Raw genomic sequence first — 24,839 nt, 5'->3', positions numbered from 1 at the left:
TTTCAGCTGGGCGTTGGTGTCATACGCCTTTAATCCCAGCACTCGGGAGGCAGAGGCAGGGGGATTTCTGTGAGTTCGAGGCCAGCCTGGAGTACAGCGTGAGTTCCAGGATAGGCTCCAAAGCCACAGAGAAACCCTGTCTCGAAAAACAAAACAAAACAAAAACCAAAAACAACGACAACAACAACAAAAAAAAAAACCTGGGGCCGGGCGTTGGTGGCGCATGCCTTTAATCCCAGCACTCGGGAGGTAGAGGCAGATGGATCTCTGTAAGTTCGAGGCCAGCCTGGTCTACAGAGCGAGTGCCAGGACAAGCTCCAAAGCTATACAGAGAAACCCTGTCTCGAAAAACAAAACAACAACAAAAAACCTGTTTCTGTTTAACAGTAACCTGAAGTACAGAAAATGTGGAATCATTTAATTGATTTGTGTCAACACCACACAGCACAAAATGTAGATTTAATGCTACATTTCATCTCTATTGTAGCTGCAATTCTGAGTTGGCTGCCACATGAGGTAGGCTTTGGCAGTGTGGGAGCCAACCCCAGGCTTGTTCCTCCTATGGATTTTAGAAGGGTAGAACCCAGAAATCCTCTAGACTGCCAGTGTTCCGGGGTTTTTCTTGTGCGCAAGAGGACAGCAGTTGTCACTATCCCGGGCGGCTTAAGGAATATTAGAATAAAGTAGCCGTCAACCTAGGGTACTCAATCCAGAGACATTTGGCTGTCTGTAACCAAGAAACAGGACAGAAAAGTCTGGAAGGCCAAGGCATAGGGAGCGGCAAGGGAAGACTACGATTCCCATAGTGCGCCGGGGCAGCGACGCCTGCGCACTATGCACTGGTTGCCCATGCGGCCCTAGGGCTGGGAGCGCGGCGCCGCTCCGCTGCGGGGGAGGCCATGGCGGAACCTTCTCAGGCCCCAAACCCGGCCCCAGCCGCGCAACCCCGGCCCCTTCAGTCCCCGGCCCCTGCCCCAACTCCGACTCCTGCGCCCAGCCCGGCTTCAGCCCCCACTCCGGCTCCTACTTCGGCACCAGCCCCTGCCCCAGCTGCAGCTCCAGCGGGGAGCACAGGGACTGGGGGGGCCGGGGTAGGAAGTGGGGGGCCGGGAGTGGGGGGGATCCGGCTCGACCTGGCCTGAGTCAGCAGCAGCGCGCTAGCCAGAGGAAGGCGCAAGTCCGGGGGCTGCCGCGTGCCAAGAAGCTTGAGAAACTAGGGGTCTTCTCAGCTTGCAAGGTGGGGGCGGGGCCTAGGTGAAAGGGGCGGGGCTTGGGGGCATCCAAGGGCTCGGGTGGGAATTCGGGGCGAATCTCTAGCTACAGAGACGCTCCGGGCGCTTGGGGTACAGCATCAGCTGACTGATCCTTCCGCCTCCAGGCCAATGAAACCTGCAAGTGTAATGGCTGGAAAAACCCCAAACCCCCCACTGCACCTCGCATGGACCTTCAGCAGCCAGCTGCCAACCTGAGCGAGCTGTGCCGCAGCTGTGAGCACCCCTTGGGTAAGGCAGGCAGCGACTTTGGAACGGGGGCTTTGGAACGGGGGCGGAGGGCAGGCGCTAGGTCCTGTTTGCATAGGGTGACATAAGTATTATAAAGCCTCTTAGGGAAATCAGAGAGCTTCCTAAGGAAAGATTGGGTTGGGAGTGTATGTGTCTGTCCCAAGAAAGGAAGAAGGAAGTCTGCCTCCCAGAAGAAGCAAGGAGCTACCAAGGGCTGATGTGGGAACTGAGAACGTTGGGTCTCCCTGTCCTTAAGGATTGGAGGATCAAAGGTGTAACTCAGGAGGTGGTGCAGGAATCGAGCCCTGTGGATCTCTTCTATTCCTCTTAACCCTAATGTAACCATCTCGCAGCCGACCATGTGTCCCACCTGGAGAATGTGTCAGAGGATGAGATTAACCGGCTCTTGGGAATGGTGGTAGATGTAGAAAATCTGTTCATGTCTGTTCACAAGGAAGAGGACACAGACACCAAACAGGTCTATTTCTACCTTTTCAAGGTGAGCTTTCCGGGTTTGAAAGAGTAAAGGTGATGGGGTGTTTGTGCGTGTTTGGGATCTGGCTCTCTGAGCTCTGCTACCCGTTTCTCCCCATTCCTCTTCCTTACAGCTCTTGCGGAAATGCATCCTGCAGATGACTCGACCTGTGGTAGAGGGATCCCTAGGCAGCCCCCCATTTGAGAAACCCAACATTGAGCAGGTAGGATGGGTTGTAAGAGCAGAGCTGAGGGGCAGCATACGGGGTAAAAAGTGTTCTTTTTTTTGGGGGGGGGTTGAGGCAGGGATTCTCTATGGCTTTGGAGGCTGTCCTAGAACTAGCTCTTGTAGACCAGGCTGGTCTCAAACTCACAGAGATCCGCCTGCCTCTGCCTCCCGAGTGCTGGGATTAAAGTGTTCTTAAGTTGAACAGGAGAGAAGTTCAAAGAAGGGACAGTGTTTGCTGCCCTTAGGATGGGGTTGGAAGGGTCAGGATTTCCCAGACTGAGGGGAAGCCTTGGCTTGTATTTGAGATACCTCTGCTGGCTGTTCATGCGGCCTTCTGCTTTTGTCCCCCGCCCTCCTTCCTTCTCAGGGTGTACTGAACTTTGTGCAGTACAAATTTAGCCACCTTGCCCCCCGAGAGCGGCAGACAATGTTTGAGCTCTCCAAAATGTTCCTGCTCTGCCTTAACTACTGGAAACTGGAGACACCTGCTCAGTTCCGGCAGCGGTCCCAGTCTGAGGATGTGGCTGCCTACAAGGTCAATTACACCAGGTGAGCCCAGGTAGGGCCTCACAGGAGAGGCTTGTATGGTCTGAGGGTGGTCTCCACCCTCACCTGTCACTCTGCCTCCCCCAGATGGCTCTGTTACTGCCACGTGCCCCAGAGCTGCGATAGCCTCCCCCGTTACGAGACCACCCATGTCTTTGGCCGAAGCCTTCTGCGATCCATTTTCACAGTCACCCGCCGGCAGCTACTGGAAAAATTCCGAGTGGAGAAGGACAAGCTGGTGCCTGAGAAGAGGACCCTTATCCTCACTCACTTCCCCAAGTAAGGCTCGGTTTGGCCTGTTGGGATTTTGCCCCAAATTCATGTCCTCGCTGATGTGCCCTTTTTTCCAGGAAGGCTTCCTGGATTGGTCCCTCCTCTCCCTCCATGGGCCTTCTGGGATCTGGGTGTCTACCTGGCAGATTTGCCCATGGCCCAGAAGCTACTTGCTAGTATGTGCTAGTCTGGGGATGGCAGGTACATGGCCCGAGCTAACGCTACCCCCCAAACCCCTGGTAGACTGTTACTAATAGCTTCCTATGGGCACCCGGATGTAGCCTCAGAACCCCTCCCTCCACAGAGCAGAGCTCTATAAGAAATCAGAGCTTACCTTTGCAGTGAAATGGTTTCCCATCCCCGTTCTGGTCCTTTCTATAGACATTTACCTCTGTTGTGCCTCACTTTCCTCCCATTTGAATGTGGGCCATAGCTCCCTAATCAAAAGCCTTTGCCGGGAGCAAGCGCGTGAGAGCAAGAGGTGGCAAGATCGGGTGACTCCAAACCATTCTGACACAGATGTGGAGCAAGGGAATCGGGTGACCGGGTTCCCTCCCTGGCCACACAGCATAGGGTGGCGTCAGCTCAGGCCCCTTCTCCTATGCCATAAATCATGACAAAATTGGGTCTCTAATCTCTATCCTGGTTGTGTCCTGTCCTTTTATTTTCTCTTGAGGGCCTCAGCAGGCAGGGAACTGAGCCTCCCTTTACATACTAGGCCTTCCCAGACAGCAGAAGCTGTGTCTCCTCTCACAGGCTTCCACCCACTGAGAACAGGGTCTGGCTGGCTGGCCTCTCATCCTTTTGGGGTTGAAGGCTAGAGTCATGGGACAGTTGTTCCCTCCCCACAGGTTCCTGTCCATGCTTGAGGAGGAGATCTACGGGGCAAATTCTCCCATCTGGGAGTCTGGCTTCACGATGCCACCATCAGAGGGGACCCAGCTGGTGCCCCGGCCAGGTATGTTGCACAGTAGCACTGCAGGGTCTGCTTGGTCACCCTGGTTGGCCTACTGCCCCTGGGATAACAGAGTGGTGGGGTGTGGTAGCAATAGGAAGATACCTTGGGGCTCAGATAGGGCTGAAAGGACCCGCTCCTTCTGAAGACCCGCCAAAACCTCCACTCCCTGTCCTTGGTTTCTTTTCTCTTTTCTCTTGTAGCAACAGTCAGTGCAGCGGTTGTTCCCAGCACCCCTATCTTTAGTCCCACCATGGGTGGAGGCAGCAACAGCTCCCTGAGCCTGGATTCTACAGGGGCCGAGCCCATGCCAGGTGAGTATTGACCCCTGACCTCTCTCTCACATTCTCCCTTCCCTCCACATTTCCCGCTAACCCTGGGTGACCTTGTCATCCTCCCCAGTAGGAGAGAAGAGGAAGCTTCCTGAGAACCTCACGCTGGAGGATGCTAAGCGGCTCCGAGTGATGGGTGACATCCCCATGGAGCTGGTCAACGAGGTCATGTTGACCATCACTGACCCCGCTGCCATGCTAGGGCCTGAGGTAGGCAGCTTGACCAGCTGGCCTGTCAGGGAGGGAACCCTCACCCGCCTGAGGCACATGCTCACCACCTCTCTTTTGCCTAGACGAGCCTACTCTCAGCCAACGCAGCCCGAGACGAAACGGCTCGCCTGGAGGAGCGGCGAGGCATTATCGAGTTCCACGTCATTGGTAACTCGCTGACACCCAAGGCCAACCGGAGAGTGCTGCTCTGGCTTGTGGGGCTGCAGAACGTCTTTTCCCACCAGCTGCCACGGATGCCGAAGGAATACATTGCCCGCCTCGTCTTTGACCCGTGAGTCCCCAGGGATACCTCAGCCCCAGAGCCCCTTGAATTCCCCGTCCCTCTGCCCTGCACACTCTCAGTCCCAAGGCTCAACCTTTCAGGATTCCGTTTCCTCTGATCCTAACCCTGATGACACTTGAGTCTTTCAGGGTTGAGGGACCTAAGGAGCATGGAAAGGACAGGTAAATCCCTTGCTATGCCCCTTCTCTCTTAGGAAGCATAAGACGCTGGCCTTGATCAAGGATGGGCGTGTCATCGGCGGGATTTGCTTCCGCATGTTCCCCACTCAGGGCTTCACGGAAATCGTCTTCTGTGCTGTCACCTCAAATGAGCAGGTCAAGGTGAGCACAGTGGCCCTGACCAGGACCCCATCCCACCATCTGCTTCTGAATTTGGACCAAAGCAGCCAGAATGGCAGAATAGCTGTGCCCCAGCACCTCTTGTAATAACCAGACATTTCCACAAGGTGGCAGCTCTGCCTTGATAATTGATCATTCAGGAAACACCTGTTGTTAAAACAAACCAAAACAACAACAAAAAAACCAAGAGTAGGGCATGGTGGCCTACGAGTGCCTTTAGACCCACCACCACTAGAGAGACAGAGGCGGGAGGATCTGTGAGTTCAAGGCCAGCCTGGTCTACACAGTGAGTTCCAGGACAACAGGGCTACACAGAGAAACCCTGTCTTTAAAAAAAAAAGAAAAGAAAAGGTACCCAAATCTGCAATGATTTTTTTTTTCTTGTTGTTTTCTGGTGTTAGGATGGAACACAGGGCTTTGTGCACACTAGGCAAGAACTCTAGCACTGAGTTCTGACCCCAACAAGAATATTTCAAGACGGGGTTTGTCTGTGTAACCTCATTTGTCCTGGAACTCAAGAACTTGCTCTATAGTCCAGGCTGGCCTGAACTCACAGAGATCCACCTGCCTCTGCCTCCCGAGTGCTTGGATTAAAGGCGTGGGACACCACTGCCGGACCCAGTTTTGGGGGTTTTTGTTTGTTTTGTTTATGAATAGGGGCTTTTAATACCTACTCTCGGGCTGACTGGCCAAGAATTAAGTGCTGAATCTGGCCCAGAGCAATCATTTAACAATCCTTCACTTTTCCTCCATAAACTGTCCTCTGCTGGCCACCTGTCCTCCCTGCCTTGGCTGCCCCTTCTCCTTCCCAACCTGTTCGTCTTCCCACACAGGGCTATGGCACACATCTGATGAACCACCTAAAGGAGTACCACATCAAACACAGCATCCTTTACTTTCTCACCTATGCTGACGAATATGCCATCGGCTATTTCAAAAAGCAGGTGAGCCTTGGTCGGCACACCTGCTGCCTGGGGTCAGTTTGGGTGCTTGACTTCCAGTAGTAGAGTGCTGTTGGGTTTTACTCTTCGCCCTTTGTCCTTTTGGGGGGGCCCACCACCCAGCTCCCAAATAAACCATACACGGAGGCTTATTTTTACTTATAAATCCTGGCTTTAGCTTGGCTTATTTCTAGCCAGGTTTTCTTAGCTTAAATTATCCCATCTCCTTTGCCTCTGGACTTTACCTTGCTCTATTTCTGTATATCTTACTTTCACTCTTACTCTGTGGCTGGCTGACTCCTAGCATCCTCCCCTCCTAGTTCTGTCTTTCCCAGGTTTCTCCTATTTAGTCTCTCTGCCTGCTAGCCCCGCCTGTCCTTTCTCTTGCCTCACTATTGGCTGTCTAGCTCTTTATTAGGCCATCAGCTGTTTTAAACAGGCAAAGTAACACAGCTTCACAGAGTTAAAGAAATGCAACATAGAAGAATGCAACACATCTTGCACCATTAAAACAAATGTTCCACAGCACAAACAAATGTAACACACCTTAAAATAATTTTCCACAATAGTAGAGTCCTTCTTGTCCCTGTTGCACCTGTAGACAGTGAGGAAGGCTCTCCCTTCCTACCTCCTCCCCACCCCTTGCCACTCAGTGAACAGGACCAGGAACTGGAAGGTCCTTTTGGGGATTGGAGGGGATAGCAGCAGCCAGCTTGGAGCCTTTCCAGAGGCAAGCAGCGCTCTCACACCGCCACAGGCATGTTTAAATATGCAAGAGGAGACGCGCCTTGTGCTGCCTTCTCAAATGCTCCTGAAGTGGCTGTGAAAGTTGGAGGGTCCTTGCTGATGGATTGGGTCTTAACTCTCCACTCACCCAGGGCTTCTCCAAGGACATCAAGGTGCCCAAGAGCCGGTACCTGGGTTACATCAAGGACTATGAAGGAGCGACGCTGATGGAGTGTGAGCTGAATCCCCGGATTCCCTACACAGAGCTGTCCCACATCATCAAGAAACAAAAGGAGGTGTGCGCATGTACCCAGAGGGGGTTATGAGTGCGCAGTGGTTGGGAGCAAATGTGCAGAGTCGTGCACAGTGCACGAGGTTATGTGGAAGACAGGCCTGCTCAGGTTCTTGCCCTGCCTCTTAGGAAAAGTCACAAGTAAATGTTAACCGTGGCCTTGGGGGTGATTGGACCTGAGTAGGCCCCTCAGACCCTTGCTTCCTCAGATCATCAAGAAATTGATTGAGCGCAAACAGGCACAGATCCGAAAGGTCTACCCTGGACTCAGCTGCTTCAAGGAGGGAGTGAGACAGATTCCTGTGGAGAGCGTTCCTGGCATTCGTGAGCAGGGGAGCCTTGGCTGAAAGGGCAGGAGGGCATTCTCGGTCATGGGGGGGCATTCTTAGGGATGTTCTCTCCCTCTTTGCAGGAGAGACAGGATGGAAGCCCTTGGGAAAGGAGAAGGGGTGAGTATTTAGTCGAGGGGAAGGAGCATGGTGTGGGGGAGGGGCAGAAGGACTCAGACCCTCAGACTTGGCACCTCCTATTCCAGCAAGGAGCTGAAGGACCCTGATCAGCTGTACACAACTCTCAAAAACCTGTTGGCTCAGATCAAGGTGGGAGGCCAGGTTCTCTTCAAGGGGTAACTGAAGAGGGTGGCAATCTTGGGTTGGACATGTCGGCACTATGAGCCTGTCCCCAACTTTTCTCTCCAGTCACACCCCAGTGCCTGGCCCTTCATGGAACCTGTGAAGAAATCAGAGGCTCCCGACTACTACGAGGTTATCCGCTTCCCCATTGGTGAGGAACCCTCCTGCCTTCACTTCCCCAGCATGTACCCCCACACCTCTCCTGCCTGTGTTGAGTCAGGTACCCCCCAGGACATCCCTTCACCTCTTAAAGGCATATCCCTTCTCCCCTGTGACCCAGACCTGAAGACCATGACAGAACGGTTACGCAGTCGCTACTACGTGACCCGGAAGCTCTTTGTAGCTGACCTGCAGCGGGTCATCGCCAACTGCCGGGAGTACAATCCCCCAGACAGTGAATATTGTCGCTGTGCCAGTGCCCTGGAGAAGTTCTTCTACTTCAAGCTCAAGGAGGGAGGGCTCATTGACAAGTAGTCCCCAGCTGGGCTCTGCAATGTCCACCTCGGTCTCATCTGATCCATGTGGGTGTTCCTGGCCCCCCTCTCTCTGACTCAGCAGGAGAAACTCCAGCCATGGGCTCCGATCTTGCAGACTTTTCAGCCAGCAGGCAATCCCAAGCCTGCAGCTCTGTTCCTGCCTTCGTCGAATCCCATCTGAACTTGGGGAGACATCTGGTCTGGGACCAGCCCCTCATTGAATGTCTTGTGGCCAGGGGATGAACTGCTCAGCCCTGGTCCTGAGAGAGCCATGCAGGCTGGAGTTCTGAGCCTGATCCAGGTGCCTGTTTCCCGGGTCAGGGCTATTCAGTGATTAGCCTTGGGATGGAAACAGCACAGACTGGAGTAGCCATGGAGGTGGGACTGTGGCTCATCCTCCACTCTTTGTCCATTTGTCCCCCAGGGCTGGGGCATGAGGACCATTCATTCCTTGGCATTAATCCCTTGGAGGGAACAATAAAGCTTTTTTTTTTTTTTCCTGTGTGGTGGTGTTTTGGGGCGGGTAGCTTCAGACTTAGTAGACTGACCTTCTCTCTTCAGTCCTTCCCTTTGCAACCTGGAAGCCCAACCTCAGACTACTCCAGGGCTGGTGACCCCTGTAGTTCATAGTGGGGTGAAGAACCTGCTTGTCTGCCAACCCTCACCTCTTCTCCAATGGCTTCCAGCCTGCCTCAACAGCTAAGGGAGAGCAAGAGCTTGCCCTTAATAACTGCCCATCCCCTGACTCCAGGATGGTCCCAGTCCAGGCAGCCGAGGTCACAACCTCCATGCCTTAAGCTTAACCTGGGTGGGTAGGGCTATTGCTGGCTGGGGGGCGGGGGAGGAGAATTGAAGTAGAGGACCCAGAGCAATGAAAGCACCATGTTGTCTGTAACTGTAAATCCCACCCCAAGCTTTTTTTTTTTTTTTTTTTTTGGTTTCTTGAGAACAGGGTTTTTCTGTATTGCTTTGGAGGTTGTCCTGGAACTCTCTCTGTAGACCAGGGTGGGCTTGAACTCAGAGATCTTCTGCCTCTGGAATGCTGGGACTAAAGGCGTGCACCACCAACGCCCGGCTCCTTTTTTTTGTTTTGTTTGTCCTGGAGCTCTCTGTAGACCACGGTGGCCTTGAACTCACCGAGATCCGCCTGCCTCTGCCTCCGGAATGCTGGGGTTAAAGGCGTGCACCACCAACGCCCGGCTCCTTTTTTTTTTTGTTTTGTTTGTCCTGGAGCTCTCTGTAGACCACGGTGGCCTTGAACTCACCGAGATCCGCCTGCCTCTGCCTCCGGAATGCTGGGGTTAAAGGCGTGCACCACCAACGCCAGGCTGCTTTTTTTTTTTTAAATGTCTAGGATGGGCTGGGTTTAGCTCATCTGGCTCCTCCCCCTTGTTTCGGTTTCATTTATAATCACTGAGCTGCCAGCTCCGGCTTTCCTGAACTGCAGAAGGCTCAGCAGGGAGCAGGCTGATCAACTGCTCTTCCCCCAGCCTCATTCCCAATCCTGGCCACAGCAGGTTCCAGGTGGGTTTCTATGGTGCTGCCCTACCTCCATGAGAGACTTGGAGTTCCAAGCAAAGGGCAGCTTCTGCAGCTGATTGGGCTGGAGGGGGAGGGGTTAGAAGGCAGGGGTTCTGATTCCTCTGCCATTCCAGAATGGAGCTGCGGCCTTACCAGTGGGAAGTGATCTTGCCTGCTCTAGAGGGCAAGAATATCATTGTATGGCTGCCCACGGGCGCTGGGAAGACCCGGGCAGCTGCCTTTGTGGCCAACAGGCATCTAGAGACAGTAGACGGAGGCAAAGTGGTGGTACTGGTCAATAGGGTGAGTGGCATGCCCTTCCCATAGCAGGGTTTTGGCTCTTCCCAACAGTTCTGGGTCTCTTCTGGACTACGACACTGCTAGGTTTTCTCACGTTGACTCAGGACCCACCAGGGTTCTGAAGGGTCACCTTCTCCTCCCAGCTTCCACCACCCCAAACTCCAACAACTGCCACACCCCACACCCTACAACTTAGGCTGGCTCCCTTCATTATTCTTCACTCCCAGGTGCACCTGGTGAACCAGCATGCTGAGGAGTTCAGACGCATGCTGGATAAGCGCTGGACCATGACAACCCTGAGTGGAGACATGGGACCACGAGCGGGCTTTGGCCTAATGGCCCGGAGCCATGACCTGCTCATCTGCACAGCAGAGCTGTTGCAGCTGGCCCTGATCAGCCCAGAAGAGGAGGAACACGTGGAGCTCACAGGTAAAGGCAGGGGCCCTGTTAACACCTCCAGTCAGTGTGGGAGTGAGTGGCGTCCGTTGCCAAAGCCGAATCCCGGTTATAAAATGTGCTTCTGGGCAAACAAACCCCTTCCCCAGCTGAGCCCCAGTCTCCTAATCTGAAGATCATCCCTGCCTGCTCTTGTCTGGGATCCAGCCCTAAATTGGGAAGGGAGAGGGAGTTTTCGAACAAGAGTGGGGAACTTCACAAAACAGTGTTGGAAGGAAGAGGTGCCAGCTGAGGCTTACAACTGTCTCTCATGTGTCCCCAGAATTCTCCTTGATTGTGGTGGATGAGTGTCACCACACCCACAAGGACACGGTCTACAACAACATCCTGAGCCGGTACCTAGAGCAAAAGCTGCAGAAAGCAGAGCGCCTTCCACAGGTGCTGGGTCTCACAGCCTCCCCAGGCACTGGCAGGGCCACCAAGCTCCAAGGGGCCATCGACCACATCCTCCAGGTCAGCTGCAGCCCTCCCGCCATAGACCCACTGGGGACCTCCTCACCTGCCTGGCCTCTCCCCAGCCCTACCAAGCTATGCGGATCTCTTCCAGTGTCTTGAGCGTATTGTGCTTATGGGAACCTTTGAACTTAATATCCTTTTGCCTGGAATGCCCTTGTTTTTGAACCTCCTCCATCTGATTTTCTCCCCACCATTCAGTGAACAGCACTGTCATCGTCAGTCTCCCCTGGCTAGCCTCACTGTTCTGTGATAGCACCAGTTTTAGTATTTTTGGATACCTGATGTGCCCCAATTATGGATTCTTTGCTGTTTCTCATTGGTTTCTTCGTTTGCTCCCATCTAAGTTCCCCTCTCTCACCTGTGCCTAGAATATTAGTAATTCCAGTCACATTCCAACTTATTGAAGAAACAATCCCAACTCCAGTGTCCCTGCCTTAGGCTCTCCTGTTCTTAACCAGGACCCCACCCCCTTCAACATTCTGCCTGACTTCTCTTTCCGGTGCTGTGTCTCTTGCCTCCAGCTCTGTGCCAACTTGGATGCCTGTCGCATCATGTCCCCCGAGAATTGCCACTCCCAGCTGCTAGAGCACAACCCGAAGCCCTGCAAGCAGTACGACCTCTGCCAAAGGCGCCAAGAGGTGAGTGAGGAGTCACCGGTCAAGCTGGAACCTAGGCTTGGGCCCTGGCTCTAGCTTCCTCAGGTCTTGTGACTTCAGGCCTCTCACCTATGCCTCTGTGACTCTGCCTGTCTGTCCTTCCTGTGCTTTGAGACACACATACAGCCCAGGGCCATAGCCTATTGTTCAGATTGGCTCATGGTACTGCCAAGCCATGAAGCTGGGGTACTTTGGTGCCAAGGCTGGACCAGTTCTCTTCAGTAGTGACACTGGCTGATGTCTGGGACAGGGCTCGACATCACTGTGTCCAGGCTACAGGGCAAAGGTATAAAGACAACAGAAGCTTTCCGGCTATGACGCTTCACGCCCAGCAGGCCAGCCCTTTGATGTTCTGACACTTAAGGGAAATTACTGAGTCCTCCATGGTACCTAACCCCCCTCCCATGTGTTTGAGAATCCCCCTCACTCTTTTCTTACTCAGGACCCTTTTGGAGACTTGCTAAAAAAGCTGATGAGGCAAATCCACCAGCAACTAGAAATGCCTGAGCTGAGTCAGCAATTTGGAACCCAGACATATGAGCAGCAGGTGGTGGAGTTGAGCAAGGCTGGTGAGAGAAGCAGCTCGGGAGGGCCGGCCTTGGGCAGAGCAGAGCCTTTGGGGGTGGGGCCGAGCTTCTACAGGCAGGGCCTGTCTGGGTGGAACCTTTAGGAGCAGAAGACCCTAGGAACATTAACTGTGTACCCCCTGCCTTCAGCGGCGGAGGCTGGGTTCCCAGAACGGCGGATATTTGCACTGCATTTGCGACACTACAATGATGCGCTGTTGATCCACGACACTGTTCGTGCACAGGACGCTCTTGACATGTTGCAAGATTTCTACCACAGAGAGTCCACCGTCACGAGAACCCAGTTTCGGAATGTTAAGATCTGGCTGCTGGACCTGTTCATTGGTGAGGCATAATGATTGGGGTTAGAACTATTTGAGAACTCAAGGTAGGTCAGTTGAGGCCGGGACTCTATTTTCCTAACCAAAACCCAAAGGCTGACAGTACGACAGACGTGTTTCCTCAAGTGTGACAGTTTGCAAACCAGTAAAACTAACTCAGGTTATATTTTAATTTCTTATTACATTTATTTATTTCCTGGGGGAAGGAAGGTTATTCATATGGGTTCATGGACAAGACAAGACAGTCGAGGTCAGAGGACAACTTGCCCAAGTTCTCTCCTAATGTGGGTTCCAAGGATTGAACTCAGGTTGTCAGGCTTAGCAGTTTTCTCTCTGAGCCATTTTTGTGCGCCCCAACAAAGATATTTTAACAACCACTTAGGGTGGCTCCACAGGTAAAGGGCTTCCCATACAAGTGTGGGGACCCAGATTTACAACATCCCAAGCACCCACTTAAAAATCAGGTGCAGCAGACTTGTCATCTCAGCACTGGGGTATTGGGGACACCAGGATCCCTGAGGCTTGCTGGACAGTTATCTTCTCACTAAACAGGTGAACTCTGGTTTCAGTAGGTGAGTGGCCCTGTCACCAATAGCAACAATAACAATAGTAATAGTAATAGCCAGGCATTAGTGGCACACACATTTAATTCCAGCACTGAGGCAGAGGCAGGTGGATCTCTGAGTTTGAAGCCAGCCTAGTCTACAGAGCGAGTTCCAGGACATGCAACAAAGCTACACAGAGAAACCCTGTCTGGAAACCAAAGCAATAATGATAATAATAATAATAATAATAATAATAATAATAATAATAATAATAAGGTAAATGGCTTAATGGGTAAATGTTCTTGCTGTACAAACTTTTGATCTCTCAAGCCCATGTGAGGTAGGTGGGGAAGTAAAGAATGGAATCTACGCATGTGCCATGGTGCACATATCCATGGACATACACGATAATAAAAAATAGAAATTTAAAAATAAGGTTTGAGAGTGATAGACACCTGATATGGACCTCTGACATGCCTGTGCTCATGCCTGCACACGCATGCGCGTGCACGCGCACACACACACACACACACACACACACACACACACACACAGTACAGAAAAGTCTGGCTTGAAGCTATCCTGGTATCAGAGATAAGTTTAAAAGACTCTAAGGCCAAATGGTGATGGCACACCCCTTTAATCCCAGCACTCAGGAGGCAGGTGGATCTCTGAGTTTGAGATCCAGCTTGATCTACAGGGCAAGTTCTAGGACAGGTCTACACAGAGAAACCCAGTCTCAAAACATAAATGGTCCTAGGGCAGATCTGAGGAGTGCTGGTGGGGGTATGTGTGAGCAATGAGTGGCTTCTCTACTGAATCTCGTGTAAGGCTGGCATTGGGAGTAAGTGGCAAATGTGTCCTTAAGTGTGCTTTTGGGACAGCTCAGGGAATGAACATGAGCCAGGTGTCCTCTCCTACAACCCTGTCCCTGTGAGTTGAGCATCTGTCCACACCCTCCCCTCTGATCCCCTCCTTCCTCTGCCTATCTTTGTGTTCACAGGCCATAAGGATACACTGGCCCAATTAGCGGCTCATGGACCTGAGAACCCAAAGTTGAAGATGCTGGAAGGGATCCTGCTGAAGCAGTTTGAGAGTCCCAACCACCCTCGGGGCATCATCTTCACCCGAACCCGCCAGAGTGCTTACTTCCTCCTCCTCTGGCTTTGGCAGCAGCCTTGCCTACAGAATGTGAACATCAAGGCCCAGATGCTGATTGGAGCAGGGAATACCAGCCAGAGCACACATATGACCCAGGTGTTTATTTTTGACTAGAGGCCTTTCATAGGGGAGAAGGGAGAACAAGGGTCATCAGCACAGAGTGATAGCAGAAAGGGGACAGAGAGATCGGATCTTCCCAGGCAAGAGACCAGAGAGCTGGGATAGAGACCACCCCTACCCCCCCAGCCTCAGGGTCCCAGGGAATGGAGTAGCAGGGGGTCCAGGAGTATGAGGAAAAGAGAGTGGGTGCTGGTGGCTTCTCAGGGCTGAGGGTCAGGAATATAGGATCCTCATGGAGGAAGAGAAGCTAGGCAGGGACTTTTAGAAGTCACTAGGGAAAGGGCTACTGCTACAGCTCAATTGGTAGGATCCTTGCCTGACAAGTACAAACCAGTAAGCCAGGTGTGGTGGTACATTGTAATCCCAGCACTCAGAAGTCAGCCGATGATAGAGACTAGAATTAGAAGCTCAAGGTCATTCTTGGCCGTAACAGCAAGTTCAAGGCCAGTCTGAGATCCATATGAATCTGTCTTTTAAAGGTAGGAAGGTAGGGGGGCTGGAAAGATGGCTCAGAGGTTAAGAGCACTGACTGCTCTTCCAGAGGTCCTGAGTTCAATTGCCAGCAACCACATGGTGGCTCACAACTATCTGTTATGAGATCTTGTGCCCTCTTCTGGTGTGCAGATATATATGGAAGCATAATGTATACATAATAAATAAATCTTAAAAAAAAAAAAGGGAGGAAGGTAGGGCAGGGAGAAATGTGTGTGTCCCTAGGGAGTGGGGTCACTAAGATGGGCAGGATCTTGGGGATACCTGGGGACAGAGTTGGGACTCTGAGTTCATAGAAACCTCCTCCTCCCCGAATCCTTCAACAGAAAGACCAGCAAGAGGTGATCCAGGAATTCAGGGATGGCATCGTGAACCTTCTAGTGGCCACAAGTGTGGCAGAGGAGGGGCTGGATATTGCCCAGTGCAATGTGGTAGTGCGCTATGGGCTCCTGACGAATGAGATCTCCATGGTCCAGGTACTCTAATGCCCTCCTCCCCACTACAACAGCCCTGGAAGGATCCTATAGGGACTTCTGCTTCACTTTCTTCCCAGGCCCGGGGCCGAGCTCGAGCTGATCAGAGTGTGTACTCCTTTGTGGCAACAGAGGGCAGCCGGGAGCTACAGCGGGAGCTGACCAATGAGGCCCTGGAGCTACTGATGGAGCAGGCAGTGACTACAGTACAGAAGATGGACCCCCAGGAGTTCAAGGCCAAGGTCAGCAGGCAGTCTGTGCAGCCTGTGAGAGCCTGAGGCTCTGACTGCATCCACACACTTTTGGGATCCCCTCCTGGCTCACCCAGGGAACTTGTGTATGGTGCAGAGAAAGATCAAGGCCAGGGTAATGTTGCCAGTCCTCCATATATAGCCTTAGAAACAGGCCTTGTCCTAGATTTGCCCTTATTCTTGGATACCACAGCAAGTTCGAAGCCAGCCTGAGATTCATAAGAATCTTGCCCTGTGTGTGTGTGTGGGGGGGGGGTGGACAGTAGTGGCGCATACGTTTAATCTGAGCACCCTGGGATGCAAAGGCAGATGGATCTCTGTGAGTTTGAAGCCAGAGTGGTCTACAAAGTGAATTCTAAGACAGGCAGGACTACACAGAGAAACCATCTCAAAAAAAAAAAAAAAAAAAAAAAAAAAGTGGGGTAGCGGGATGACAACAGATACTTTTGTGTATTTGTGAGAGCCCTTCTAGAAATAGAAAGGAAACAAAGACACAGGCAGATGATAAGATTGGGACACTGTATTAATCTCTGAAGCAGTGTCCAAGTTGTCCTCTTTACTCCTGTTGTCCCAGCATAATGATGTCCCATGACAGATTAAAAATAAAGTCCAGCTTGGCCTACAAGAGCTAGTTCCAGGACAGCCTCCAAAGCCACAGAGAAACCCTGTCTCGAAGAACCAATAAATAAATAAATAAATAAATAAATAAATAAATAAAGCTTTGACATTTTCCAAAGCTTTATGGGTTCAGCACAAAGGTTGTCACTGTCCCCATATTTTTTTTAACATTTTTAAAATTTATTTTTTTTTATTTATTTTTCTGGGCATTGGTGGCACATGCCTTTTTTTTTTTAAGATTTTATTTATTATGTATACAACATTCTGCTTCCATGTATATCTGCACACCAGAAGAGAGCACCAGATCTCATAATGGATGGTTGTGAGCTACCATGTGGTTGATGGGAATTGAACTCAGGACCTCTGGAAGAACAGTCAGTGCTCTTAACCTCTGAGCCATCTCTCCAGCCCCTAAAATTTATTTTTAACATTCCAATCTCAGTTCCCTCTCCCTCCTCTCCTCCCCCTCCCCCCTGCTCCCCCACCCTTCACCTCCCATCTGCTCCTCAGAGAGGATAAGGCCTCCTCTAGGAAGTCTACTAAGTCTGTCCCATCATCTCATTGACTGTCCCCATAGTTCAGAATTCATGGGAATGAGAAGCTAAGGCGCTACACAAGAACAAGGGCCTGAATGCAGATTCCCAGCCCAGGAAACACCCGGGATAGCAAAGCTGTCCTGTAATCTCTGCTCTGGGAAGACTGAGACAGGGGGATCAGCTTAGCTGGGTCAGGGAGCTCCAGGTCAACAAGAGACCTTGTCTCAAAAACAAACCAAACCAAGTCTCTTCGAAGGTCAAATGGTCTCTGGGAGTCCTGGGAGTTTTCCTGAGGTTGGCTCTCTGGTTGCCCATGTCTGAGTCATGTGTCCTCTCCACCGGCCCCCAGATCCAGGACCTGCAGCTGGCAGCGCTAGCTAAGCGAGCAGCACGTGCAGCCCAGCGGGAGAGTCGGCAGAAGCAGTTTCTAGCAGAGGACGTGCAACTCCTCTGCATCCACTGCATGGTGCCTATGGGCTACGGGAGTGACCTGCGGAAGGTGGAGGGCACCCACTACGTCAACGTGAACCCCAACTTCTCGTGAGAGCCATGGGAGGGCTGGCAGGAGGAAGAGGGACTGTTGCAGGCTGTGGGAGGCAAAAGAGCATTTTGGCAAGCAGGTTTTATCCGCAGCATTGTCCCACAAGTGAAGAAACAGAAGTTTGGTGTCTCCCTTAAGTGCCCGCAGTCAATTATGGGATTGAAAGAGAACTGGGATTTAGGATACAAAGAATTTAGCTACAAAATAACTCCTTGGTCCTACCCACTTTCGGACATTCAAGACAGGTCCAACTGTCAGTTGAAGTGGCCTGTCTGTGCTATGCAGCAGGCTGAGGCAGGAGAATTACCTGAGCTTAGGAGTTCAGAGTTAGCCCAGGCAACAGAAAGGCCTCCATCTCAAAAGAAAAAAGGAGGAAGAATTTGGGTATGGTGCTTACTTGTAGTTCCAGTACTGAGAGAGAGGTGTGCAAGATGTCATCCTGGGCTACACAGAGAGTTCCTGGCCAGAGTGGACTCAAAAAGGGTCCTGGTTTTTACAGTGAATTGTGGCATAGTCAGGGCTACATGGAGATACCCTGTCTCAAAAGATAAACAAATAAAAGAAAGAGACAGGGAGTGGGGAAACTGGGGGTGTAGCTCTGTTTGTAGAATGCACAAAGCCCTGTGGGTTCGATCCCCAGCAACTGGGTGTGGTAGTACACACCTGTAATCCAGCACTCTGGAGACAGAGGTTGTAGGATCAGCAGGTCAAGGTTACCCTCAGCTACATAGCGAGTTGGAAGCCATCTTGGGCTACATGCAACCCTGTCTCAAAATCCAAATGGCCTGGGCTTGAGTCCCAGATCCCAAGGTAGAGGGAGAGACTCCCAAAAGTTACCTTCTGGACCTCCACAGGGGCTTGGTGACACACAAGCACCTTCCTGATCCATCACACACAGTCTAAAATCCCACAGCTCTGGCTCTTGCTCTCTTGAGCCACTGCCCCCATCCTACCTTACTTCTGCTTACAACATTCATTAAGTTAACTGTTTATTAGACACTCCCGTGTGTCGGGCCACTACACCAAGGTTCTTCATACAGGTTCCATTTGAGGGAGCATTTTGAGAGGTGGCGGGATTTGAACATGGGAAGATAAGTCTAGGCAGAGGTGAGGGATCACAGTTACCCTGAGAAGAAGGATAGGGAGTGATGGGATTCAGGAAGAAGACAGACCAGGTCATAAGCATCTTGAAGGCTAGGCCTGAAAGTTAAACCTGTATCCAGGAAGCAGTGGGGAGCCTTGAATGCATTCTGAGCCAGGGGATGTCAGGGGCAATGAGTGTTTCTAGGACAGTCTATCGGGTGGTTGTAGGTGGCTTGGAGTTTGGAAACGAGGATGGAGGGGGAGATCCATGAGGAAACTTAAAATCACTCAATGGGAGTCAAAAAGTTGCCAAGGTTGTGGCAACGTGTTGCAGACAGAGCAGGCAGACCCTCTGAGGTCTAGACTTCTTGGTTCTGGGACATTCTGTGTCTTGACAGGCAGAAAAGCCTGATTCCATGGCAGGGCCTCAGCCAGCTACGGGCATGAAGTCTGGGGGACAGGGGCTCCAGAGGGCTCTGTTTGCTTTATCCACTCTAGGGTCTACTATACTGTCTCCCAGAAGCCTGTGGTCATTAACAAGGTCTTCAAGGACTGGAAGCCTGGGGGAACCATTAGCTGCAGTAACTGTGGAGAGGTAAGTGAGGGCCTATAGTCCAGGTCCCTCTGCCTGGGACCTCTGCCTGCTCCAGAGACCCTCTATCTGGGAAAGGAGGCCCTCACCCAGAGTGTCAATCAGCCCTGCTGTGGGAGACCCTCTAGTGCTCTAGTCCTGTCTTAGGGAGCCAGCCCACCGTGTGATGGCCTCAGGTGGTAGATACAGGTCTGGTCATCACAGAAGTCCAGCTTGAGAACAAAAACCCAGATGTTGCCATTTGTTCCACCGCCAGGTCTGGGGCTTGCAGATGATCTACAAATCGGTGACCTTGCCGGTGCTCAAAATCCGAAGCATGCTCCTGGAGACCCCTCACGGGAGGATCCAGCCCAAAAAATGGTCCCGGGTGCCCTTCTCGGTACATGACTTTGACATCCTGCAGGACTGTGCCCCGAGCCTGTCTGATCTCTCTCTAGACTGACCCCTTGTGTCTGTAGTACCTAGCTCAGGCTGCAGGGGGCAGGAGAGTCCAGCAAGCCATTCTTATCCCCCTGGGTAGTGGGCTACCCATTATTCTGCCCCAGATACTCTAATATAAATTGGATGGATCTGGAAAGCTGATGCAGGAGAATTGACAAGCTGTGCTGTACTAGGAGTCACAGCATTCCGCCCTTGCCCAGGAAACTTCTGGGTTTTTTGTTTTTGTTTTTGTTTTTTTTCTTTTTTTGAGGCCCTTCAAAATTAAACATGTCAAAATGAGATAGAAAATGTGTAATCAGTTTTGTTTTGAAGTATAATTGATGGAAAATAAACCTCGTGTTAATAATGTGCAATTCAATACATTTCGCCACCACACCTCCTCTAATCAAGATATAAGCACACCTTACTATGTTCGCATAGTAAGCCCTGTCCCCTACACTTACCCGCCTGCTGGTCATTTTTAATGTTAAAATATTCCCCTCGGAACTGGACAGAGTGCCTACCATGTACAGAGCCCAGGATCTGATCCCTAGAACCGAATAGGCCAGCATGGGTAGTGCCTGCTTGGAATCTGAGCACTGGAACAGGACGACGGTCAGCTGAGATGGCTCACTGGGTAAAGTGTTGCCTCCAAACCTTACTGAGTTCAGTCCCCAGGACCTACCCATGGGAGGAGAGCACCGCTCCTGCCAACTTGTTCTCTGACCTCCTGACATGCACCATAGTGCACTCGTGAGCACACACAACAAAGAGCTGCAGTTAAAGTAAGTTCAAGGGCTACATAGTGGGTTTGAGGCCAGCATGGGCTGCATGAGATCCAGCCTAAAAACAAAACTGCAGTGTCTGGTCATCAGCAGGATAAATCTGAGGTATTAAAGACTGGATTCACAGGCAGAGAAACATGCCTAGCACAAAAGAAGCCCTGGCTTCCATTCCCAGATCTACCAAGCCTCAGTTGGAGGCCTTTAAGAATGTAAGGCCGTTGTGTCCCCTCTGCTGTGACAGCTTCTAACCCCACTGTCCCCTCCTATCTCCCCTTCTCACCTGGGTGACGAGAACCTGATGGTTTGAGGGCTGGGATGAGGTAGGCATGGAACGGAGAATTGCAAAGGCCTAAATTTTTTGTTCTCATTTTGAGAGAGGCAGGATCTAGGTTGATTCTTCAGGGAAAGGGCTATTTCTGTAGTAAGAGGCCCAGCAGGCAGGAGTCACCTTCAAGGGGGGAGGAAAGGGTTAGGGTAGAGATGTGACGGAAGGATGACGGTTCTTCCTGCTATCCAACCTTCATCTCTCCTGCTTCATCCTTGCCCTGCCTGTCTTTTCTAGTGGAGGGCTAAAATTTCTCTTCCACTCTTTTGGGCATCCAGCTCACTCTGAGTAAGCCTCTCTCAGAGCCCTTCTTTCCACCCAAGGTGTCCTTGGCCCCTTTGAGAGCCCTGCTCCTTCCTCATGGGTGCCTTCTGCGTGTGCACTCCACACTGTGCCCCGAGTTAGCCCCCCCTCCCCAGGCCAGGAAGGTGCCTTTTACAGGTCAATAAAATTAGCGACTATGGGGGAAGGGCAGAAAGTGCTAAGCTCAATGGCCTTGAATGTGGCTGGACTCACGGAATCTGGACGCCTGTCATTCCAGCGCTAAACAGTGACAGCTGTGGGAACTGCGAGGGCGTTCAGGGGGTGGGGGCGGGCCCGTGTTGCAAGGAGAGAGGAAAAAGATGGGCACCTAACATCCCTCCGTAGGCCTAGACTGGGAGCTGACCTTTAGAGGAGGGGCTCTATCCCCATAGACCTTCAATTTTGTGAGAGCCTCAGACTGGGGGGGGGGGGGTTTCAGGCAAGTCTGTTCTTGCTGCTGCTTTGGGCTGGGGTCTTCTGATGGAGCCAGGCTTGTGAGCATCTGGACCAGGCTGTCTGAAAGAGGGAATTTGGTAAGGTCAGGAGGACCCAAGTGTTCTAATCCATAGTGTGGTGGTTCATTGCCTGTAGTCCTGGCACTTAGGAGGCTGAGGAGGAACTGATGTTAGTTCACTAGTTCAAAGCCAGCCTGGCTTGAGTGCAACCTTGCCTTAAAAGAAGGAAGAAGAAGGAAGGAGGGAAGAATGGAAGAAAAAAAAAGTCAAAAGGGAGGGAGGAAAGAGCATGAGCAAGCATGGATAGTGGCACTTGTGTGTAACCCTAGCATTTGGAGGGTGGAGGCTGGAGGACCAAGAACTCAAGGTAGCCTGGGCTATACAATAGCCTGTTTTAAAGGGGGCGGGGGAGAAGAAAAGAAACCGGAACTCCCAGTGCCCCTGTTCTTGGCCCTACTTGCCACCTCAAAGTGCCTATAGACTCCTCACTGCCAGAACTGGGGTGGGACAGGAGACCCCGCCCCTCCTGGCTCGGCCCCGCCCCCGGCCAGCCAAGTCCCGGCCCGGGAACCCAGAGCCTCTACGAGGCAAACCAGGCGAGAGCAGGTGGCCACCGCAGGCTCAGTCTCTTCCCTGCAGGTAAGACAAGCAATGCTGGCGGGTCCACACTAAGGACCTTGAGGGCAGCTCGGTAGGATAAAGCAGCTCCTTCTCCTGTCCCCTGCCTGCGTCCTAGGGGACCCCCAAGACGTTCTCTGTCTGGGCTCAGTGAGCGTGAACGTGTGCGACTAAACTATGAGGAAGCTGGAAGAACCCACTGGCTGTGGGCGATGCTGCCAGGGTCCGAGGGCTGGGGAATGCAGCATCCGGCAGGGCAGTAGGTGTGTGGCAGGGGTGCTTCATCACCCCAAGTGCCCTGTATGAGTCCCAGGGAGGTATCTTTCACAGCGGTTTGGAGTGATGGGATGAACAGAAAGGTTTCTGTTCTGGGGGCAAGTGAGAGGACAGCTGCTGCCTACTTGAGTGGAACCTGGGTTTTCTGGTGACCCCGGGTCATTGCACCTGGGTCTGACAGATGCAGGATGGAGGTGTGTGTGAGGAAGGACCTGCCCAGCTCAGCAGGTTTATTCTGTCTCTGTCCTGGGTCAGGCTACAGAGATGAAGGCAAGCATGGGATGTCCATGTCCCCTGATGTGGGATTTGACTTTAGGGTGGCACTCTGTCTCCCAGGGCCACAGGGATGGTTTTCTGGAAGAGGCAATCTGAGCTATCCCAGCTGGGCTGGGCTCTCTAAGCCATAAAGGAGAGGCAACTTGGGACCTCTGATCCACATAAGGAAAGCAAAGAGCCCTGGGGTATGGACCCAGGGGAGGTAAGGGTGCTGCTATCTTGTCCCAGCCAAGATTTCAGGAATCTTCCAGAGACCATCACAAGTCTTCAGATAGACTGAAGTGATGACTAGGGGAGAGGATTTTTCATGACCATCTAGATTTCTTCATTCCATGGTTTCCTCCCCGTATACCATCGTCAGTAAAATTTTCTTCAGTGTGTGTGTGTTGGGGGGGGGGTATGTGGGTGTGTGGGTGGGTAGGTGGGTGGTGTGCAGCCACATACCTTGCCTGTGTGTGGAGATTAGAGGACAACTTTCTGGAGTTCTTGTTTGCTTTCCATCATGCATGCTGGTGCTGGAGAATTGAACTCAGATCCCTCGGGTTTGGCAGCAAGTGCCTATATCTGCTAAGCCATCTCATTGGCCCCTTTTGCTCATTTCTGACCATCATTTCTGCTTCTGGGATAGCTAGCTTCTTGTTTCTGGGAGGAGGAAAGAGGAATTTCTAGTGGGTTAGCATTGAGTCCTATCACCTCTACCTCTGAAATTGCTTCCTTACTTGAAAGTGGGGATAAGGATAGAGCCTACCTCATAGGGTGGCTGCAGGGATTTAATGAGAATACACAAGAAGAGCGCTTAGCACAGTCCTGGCGCCTGGTGATGGCTCAACAGGTCTAAGTGTCCCCTCCTGGATAGGACAGCAAAGCCGATCTGCAGGGGGTGGAGGTGGGGTGGAAAATTTTTAAAGCTTGTCCACAAAGAGAGATGCCCTGCACTCCTCCCCTGCCAGCCCCTGCCCCCTGCTGATTCCCATCTCTGCACTGTCCAGAACCCCTTACCTCCTCCTGGCTCTGCCACCATATTTGTGTTGCCTTTCATCTGCAGGGTGAGGCAGGATCAAGGGAGCTGTAGGGCCCACTTGGGGCTGTGCCTAGATAGAAGAAGCTCTGGTTTGGAGACTCAGCTTGACAAAAAGGTTGGCGTCACCTCAATGCCCTCCCGTCCCCGCCTCCAGAAATCCACTAGTTGAGATCAAACTGAGCTGGGTTTTTCCAGGAAGACAAATAATCCTGTCTGGGGATTGTCGGAGCTAACCCTCCAGTGGAGGAGAGAGAGCTACAAGTCCTGGCACGAGCTCTGGTGGCCACCAAAGAAGGCCAATCCCTGAGTACCCTTAAAATCTGGGCAAGAGGCAGTACACATAGTCTAGTCTGGGTGCTTCCAAGTGCTCTGCTCTGGCTGCTTCAGGACCGGTCTCAGGGCTGGGGACAGACCTCAGTTGGGAGAGTGCTTGTCTAGCATATTATTTTACAGGGCCTGTGGCCGGCAGTAGACTGAGGCCAGGTGTCTGTAGGGGCAGCCCTTGTGGTGCAGAGAAGACCTGCCTTGGGACTGTAGCAAGGGCAGGGATGGCTGGAGCCAGGGTGAAAATAAAGCCTGTACAGTGATGTCACTCTGGTGTGAGACTCACCTCGCAGGAAGCAGAAAACCCTGAACTTAAGCCTGGTCTCCTAGGTAGTCATGATGGTCTATCTGTTATGATAGACGGATGGAAAATAATTTATTGAGCATGGGTCTGGGGGTGTAGCTCAGCTGGTGGAGTGCTAGCCAATCATGCCCAAGACCCTGGCTTCTACCCCCAGCACTGTGTAAAACCGAGTATGGTGGAACACGTCTATAATCCCAGAATTTGGGAGGTAGAGTCAGGGGGATTCAGAGTTTGAGACTAGCCTGATATGCATGCAATCTTATCTAAAAAATATTGGAGATTTCATTAACAAGATCTGTAACTTTAAAATATATATTATTGTTCTTTTGCAGTACTGGGGATCAAACCCAGGGCTTCGTTTGTGCTAGGCAAGTGCTCTACCATGGAGTCATATCCCAGCCTTTTTTATTTTGTTTTGTTTGGGGACAGAGTCTGAAAAAGTTATTCAGGCTAGCCTTAAACTTGAGGCAATCCTCCTGCCTCAGCTTCTCAGGTAGCTGGGATTACAGGCCTGTGCTACCATACCATTAGAACTTTAAGATATTTAGACCTGTGTCTGTGGACCACCAGTGGTCTTCTTGCTCTGTGCCCTGCAAAGGTGACAGGGGACCTGGCTGAATCTGTGGCCTGGCCCCACGTGCCATTTGGTTAACTCCATCCCTATATTCCTCATCTCTAGTAAAGTGACCATAAAGCTGGGCTTGGGCCACACATGTCTAGACAAGGAGGGAGTTTCAAGGTGAAATGAAAATTGTCAGTTGTCACCAATAAGCAGTCCCCCCTTGGGCTTCCTG

At 51.8% G+C, this 24,839-nt stretch overlaps 2 protein-coding genes across 2 annotated transcripts; both read left to right on the top strand.

The window, feature by feature from the left end:
* The first annotated feature begins 847 nt into the window (after positions 1-847).
* On the top strand, positions 848-8,728 carry Kat2a (lysine acetyltransferase 2A). The gene is given in 19 exon segments (XM_035447841.1): positions 848-1,104; positions 1,107-1,237; positions 1,379-1,502; positions 1,856-2,001; positions 2,111-2,200; positions 2,573-2,754; positions 2,839-3,030; positions 3,876-3,982; positions 4,183-4,293; positions 4,385-4,521; positions 4,605-4,813; positions 5,019-5,145; positions 5,997-6,107; positions 6,983-7,126; positions 7,332-7,446; positions 7,535-7,571; positions 7,658-7,721; positions 7,821-7,905; positions 8,035-8,728. Coding segments are annotated over 19 exon segments (2,511 nt in total). The 5' UTR covers positions 848-899; the 3' UTR covers positions 8,229-8,728.
* An 891-nt stretch (positions 8,729-9,619) lies between these two features.
* Dhx58 (DExH-box helicase 58) lies at positions 9,620-19,727 on the top strand. Its single transcript, XM_027428143.2, has 13 exons — positions 9,620-9,754; positions 9,886-10,054; positions 10,279-10,480; positions 10,770-10,960; positions 11,485-11,601; positions 12,062-12,188; positions 12,336-12,530; positions 14,075-14,328; positions 15,171-15,320; positions 15,398-15,559; positions 17,072-17,262; positions 18,845-18,941; positions 19,195-19,727. Exons 2-13 carry the CDS (start codon positions 9,887-9,889, stop codon positions 19,378-19,380), a joined length of 2,040 nt encoding a protein of 679 aa, XP_027283944.1. The 5' UTR covers positions 9,620-9,754; position 9,886; the 3' UTR covers positions 19,381-19,727.
* Positions 19,728-24,839: the final 5,112 nt, after the last annotated feature.

This window comes from Cricetulus griseus, chromosome 7 (assembly GCF_003668045.3).
Source record: "Cricetulus griseus strain 17A/GY chromosome 7, alternate assembly CriGri-PICRH-1.0, whole genome shotgun sequence".
Taxonomy (NCBI): domain Eukaryota; kingdom Metazoa; phylum Chordata; class Mammalia; order Rodentia; family Cricetidae; genus Cricetulus; species Cricetulus griseus.
The sequence above is the reverse complement of the archived record's forward strand: the minus strand, read 5'-3'. Positions and strand labels throughout refer to the sequence as shown.

Coding starts and splice junctions, on each gene's coding strand:
- Dhx58 (XM_027428143.2), top strand. CDS start 9,887: ATGGAGCTGCGGCCTTACCAGTGGGAAGTGATCTTGCCTGCTCTAGAG. Junction 11,602..12,061: donor TCTGCCAAAGGCGCCAAGAG/GTGAGTGAGGAG, acceptor TTTCTTACTCAG/GACCCTTTTGGAGACTTGCT. Junction 17,263..18,844: donor AACGTGAACCCCAACTTCTC/GTGAGAGCCATG, acceptor TATCCACTCTAG/GGTCTACTATACTGTCTCCC.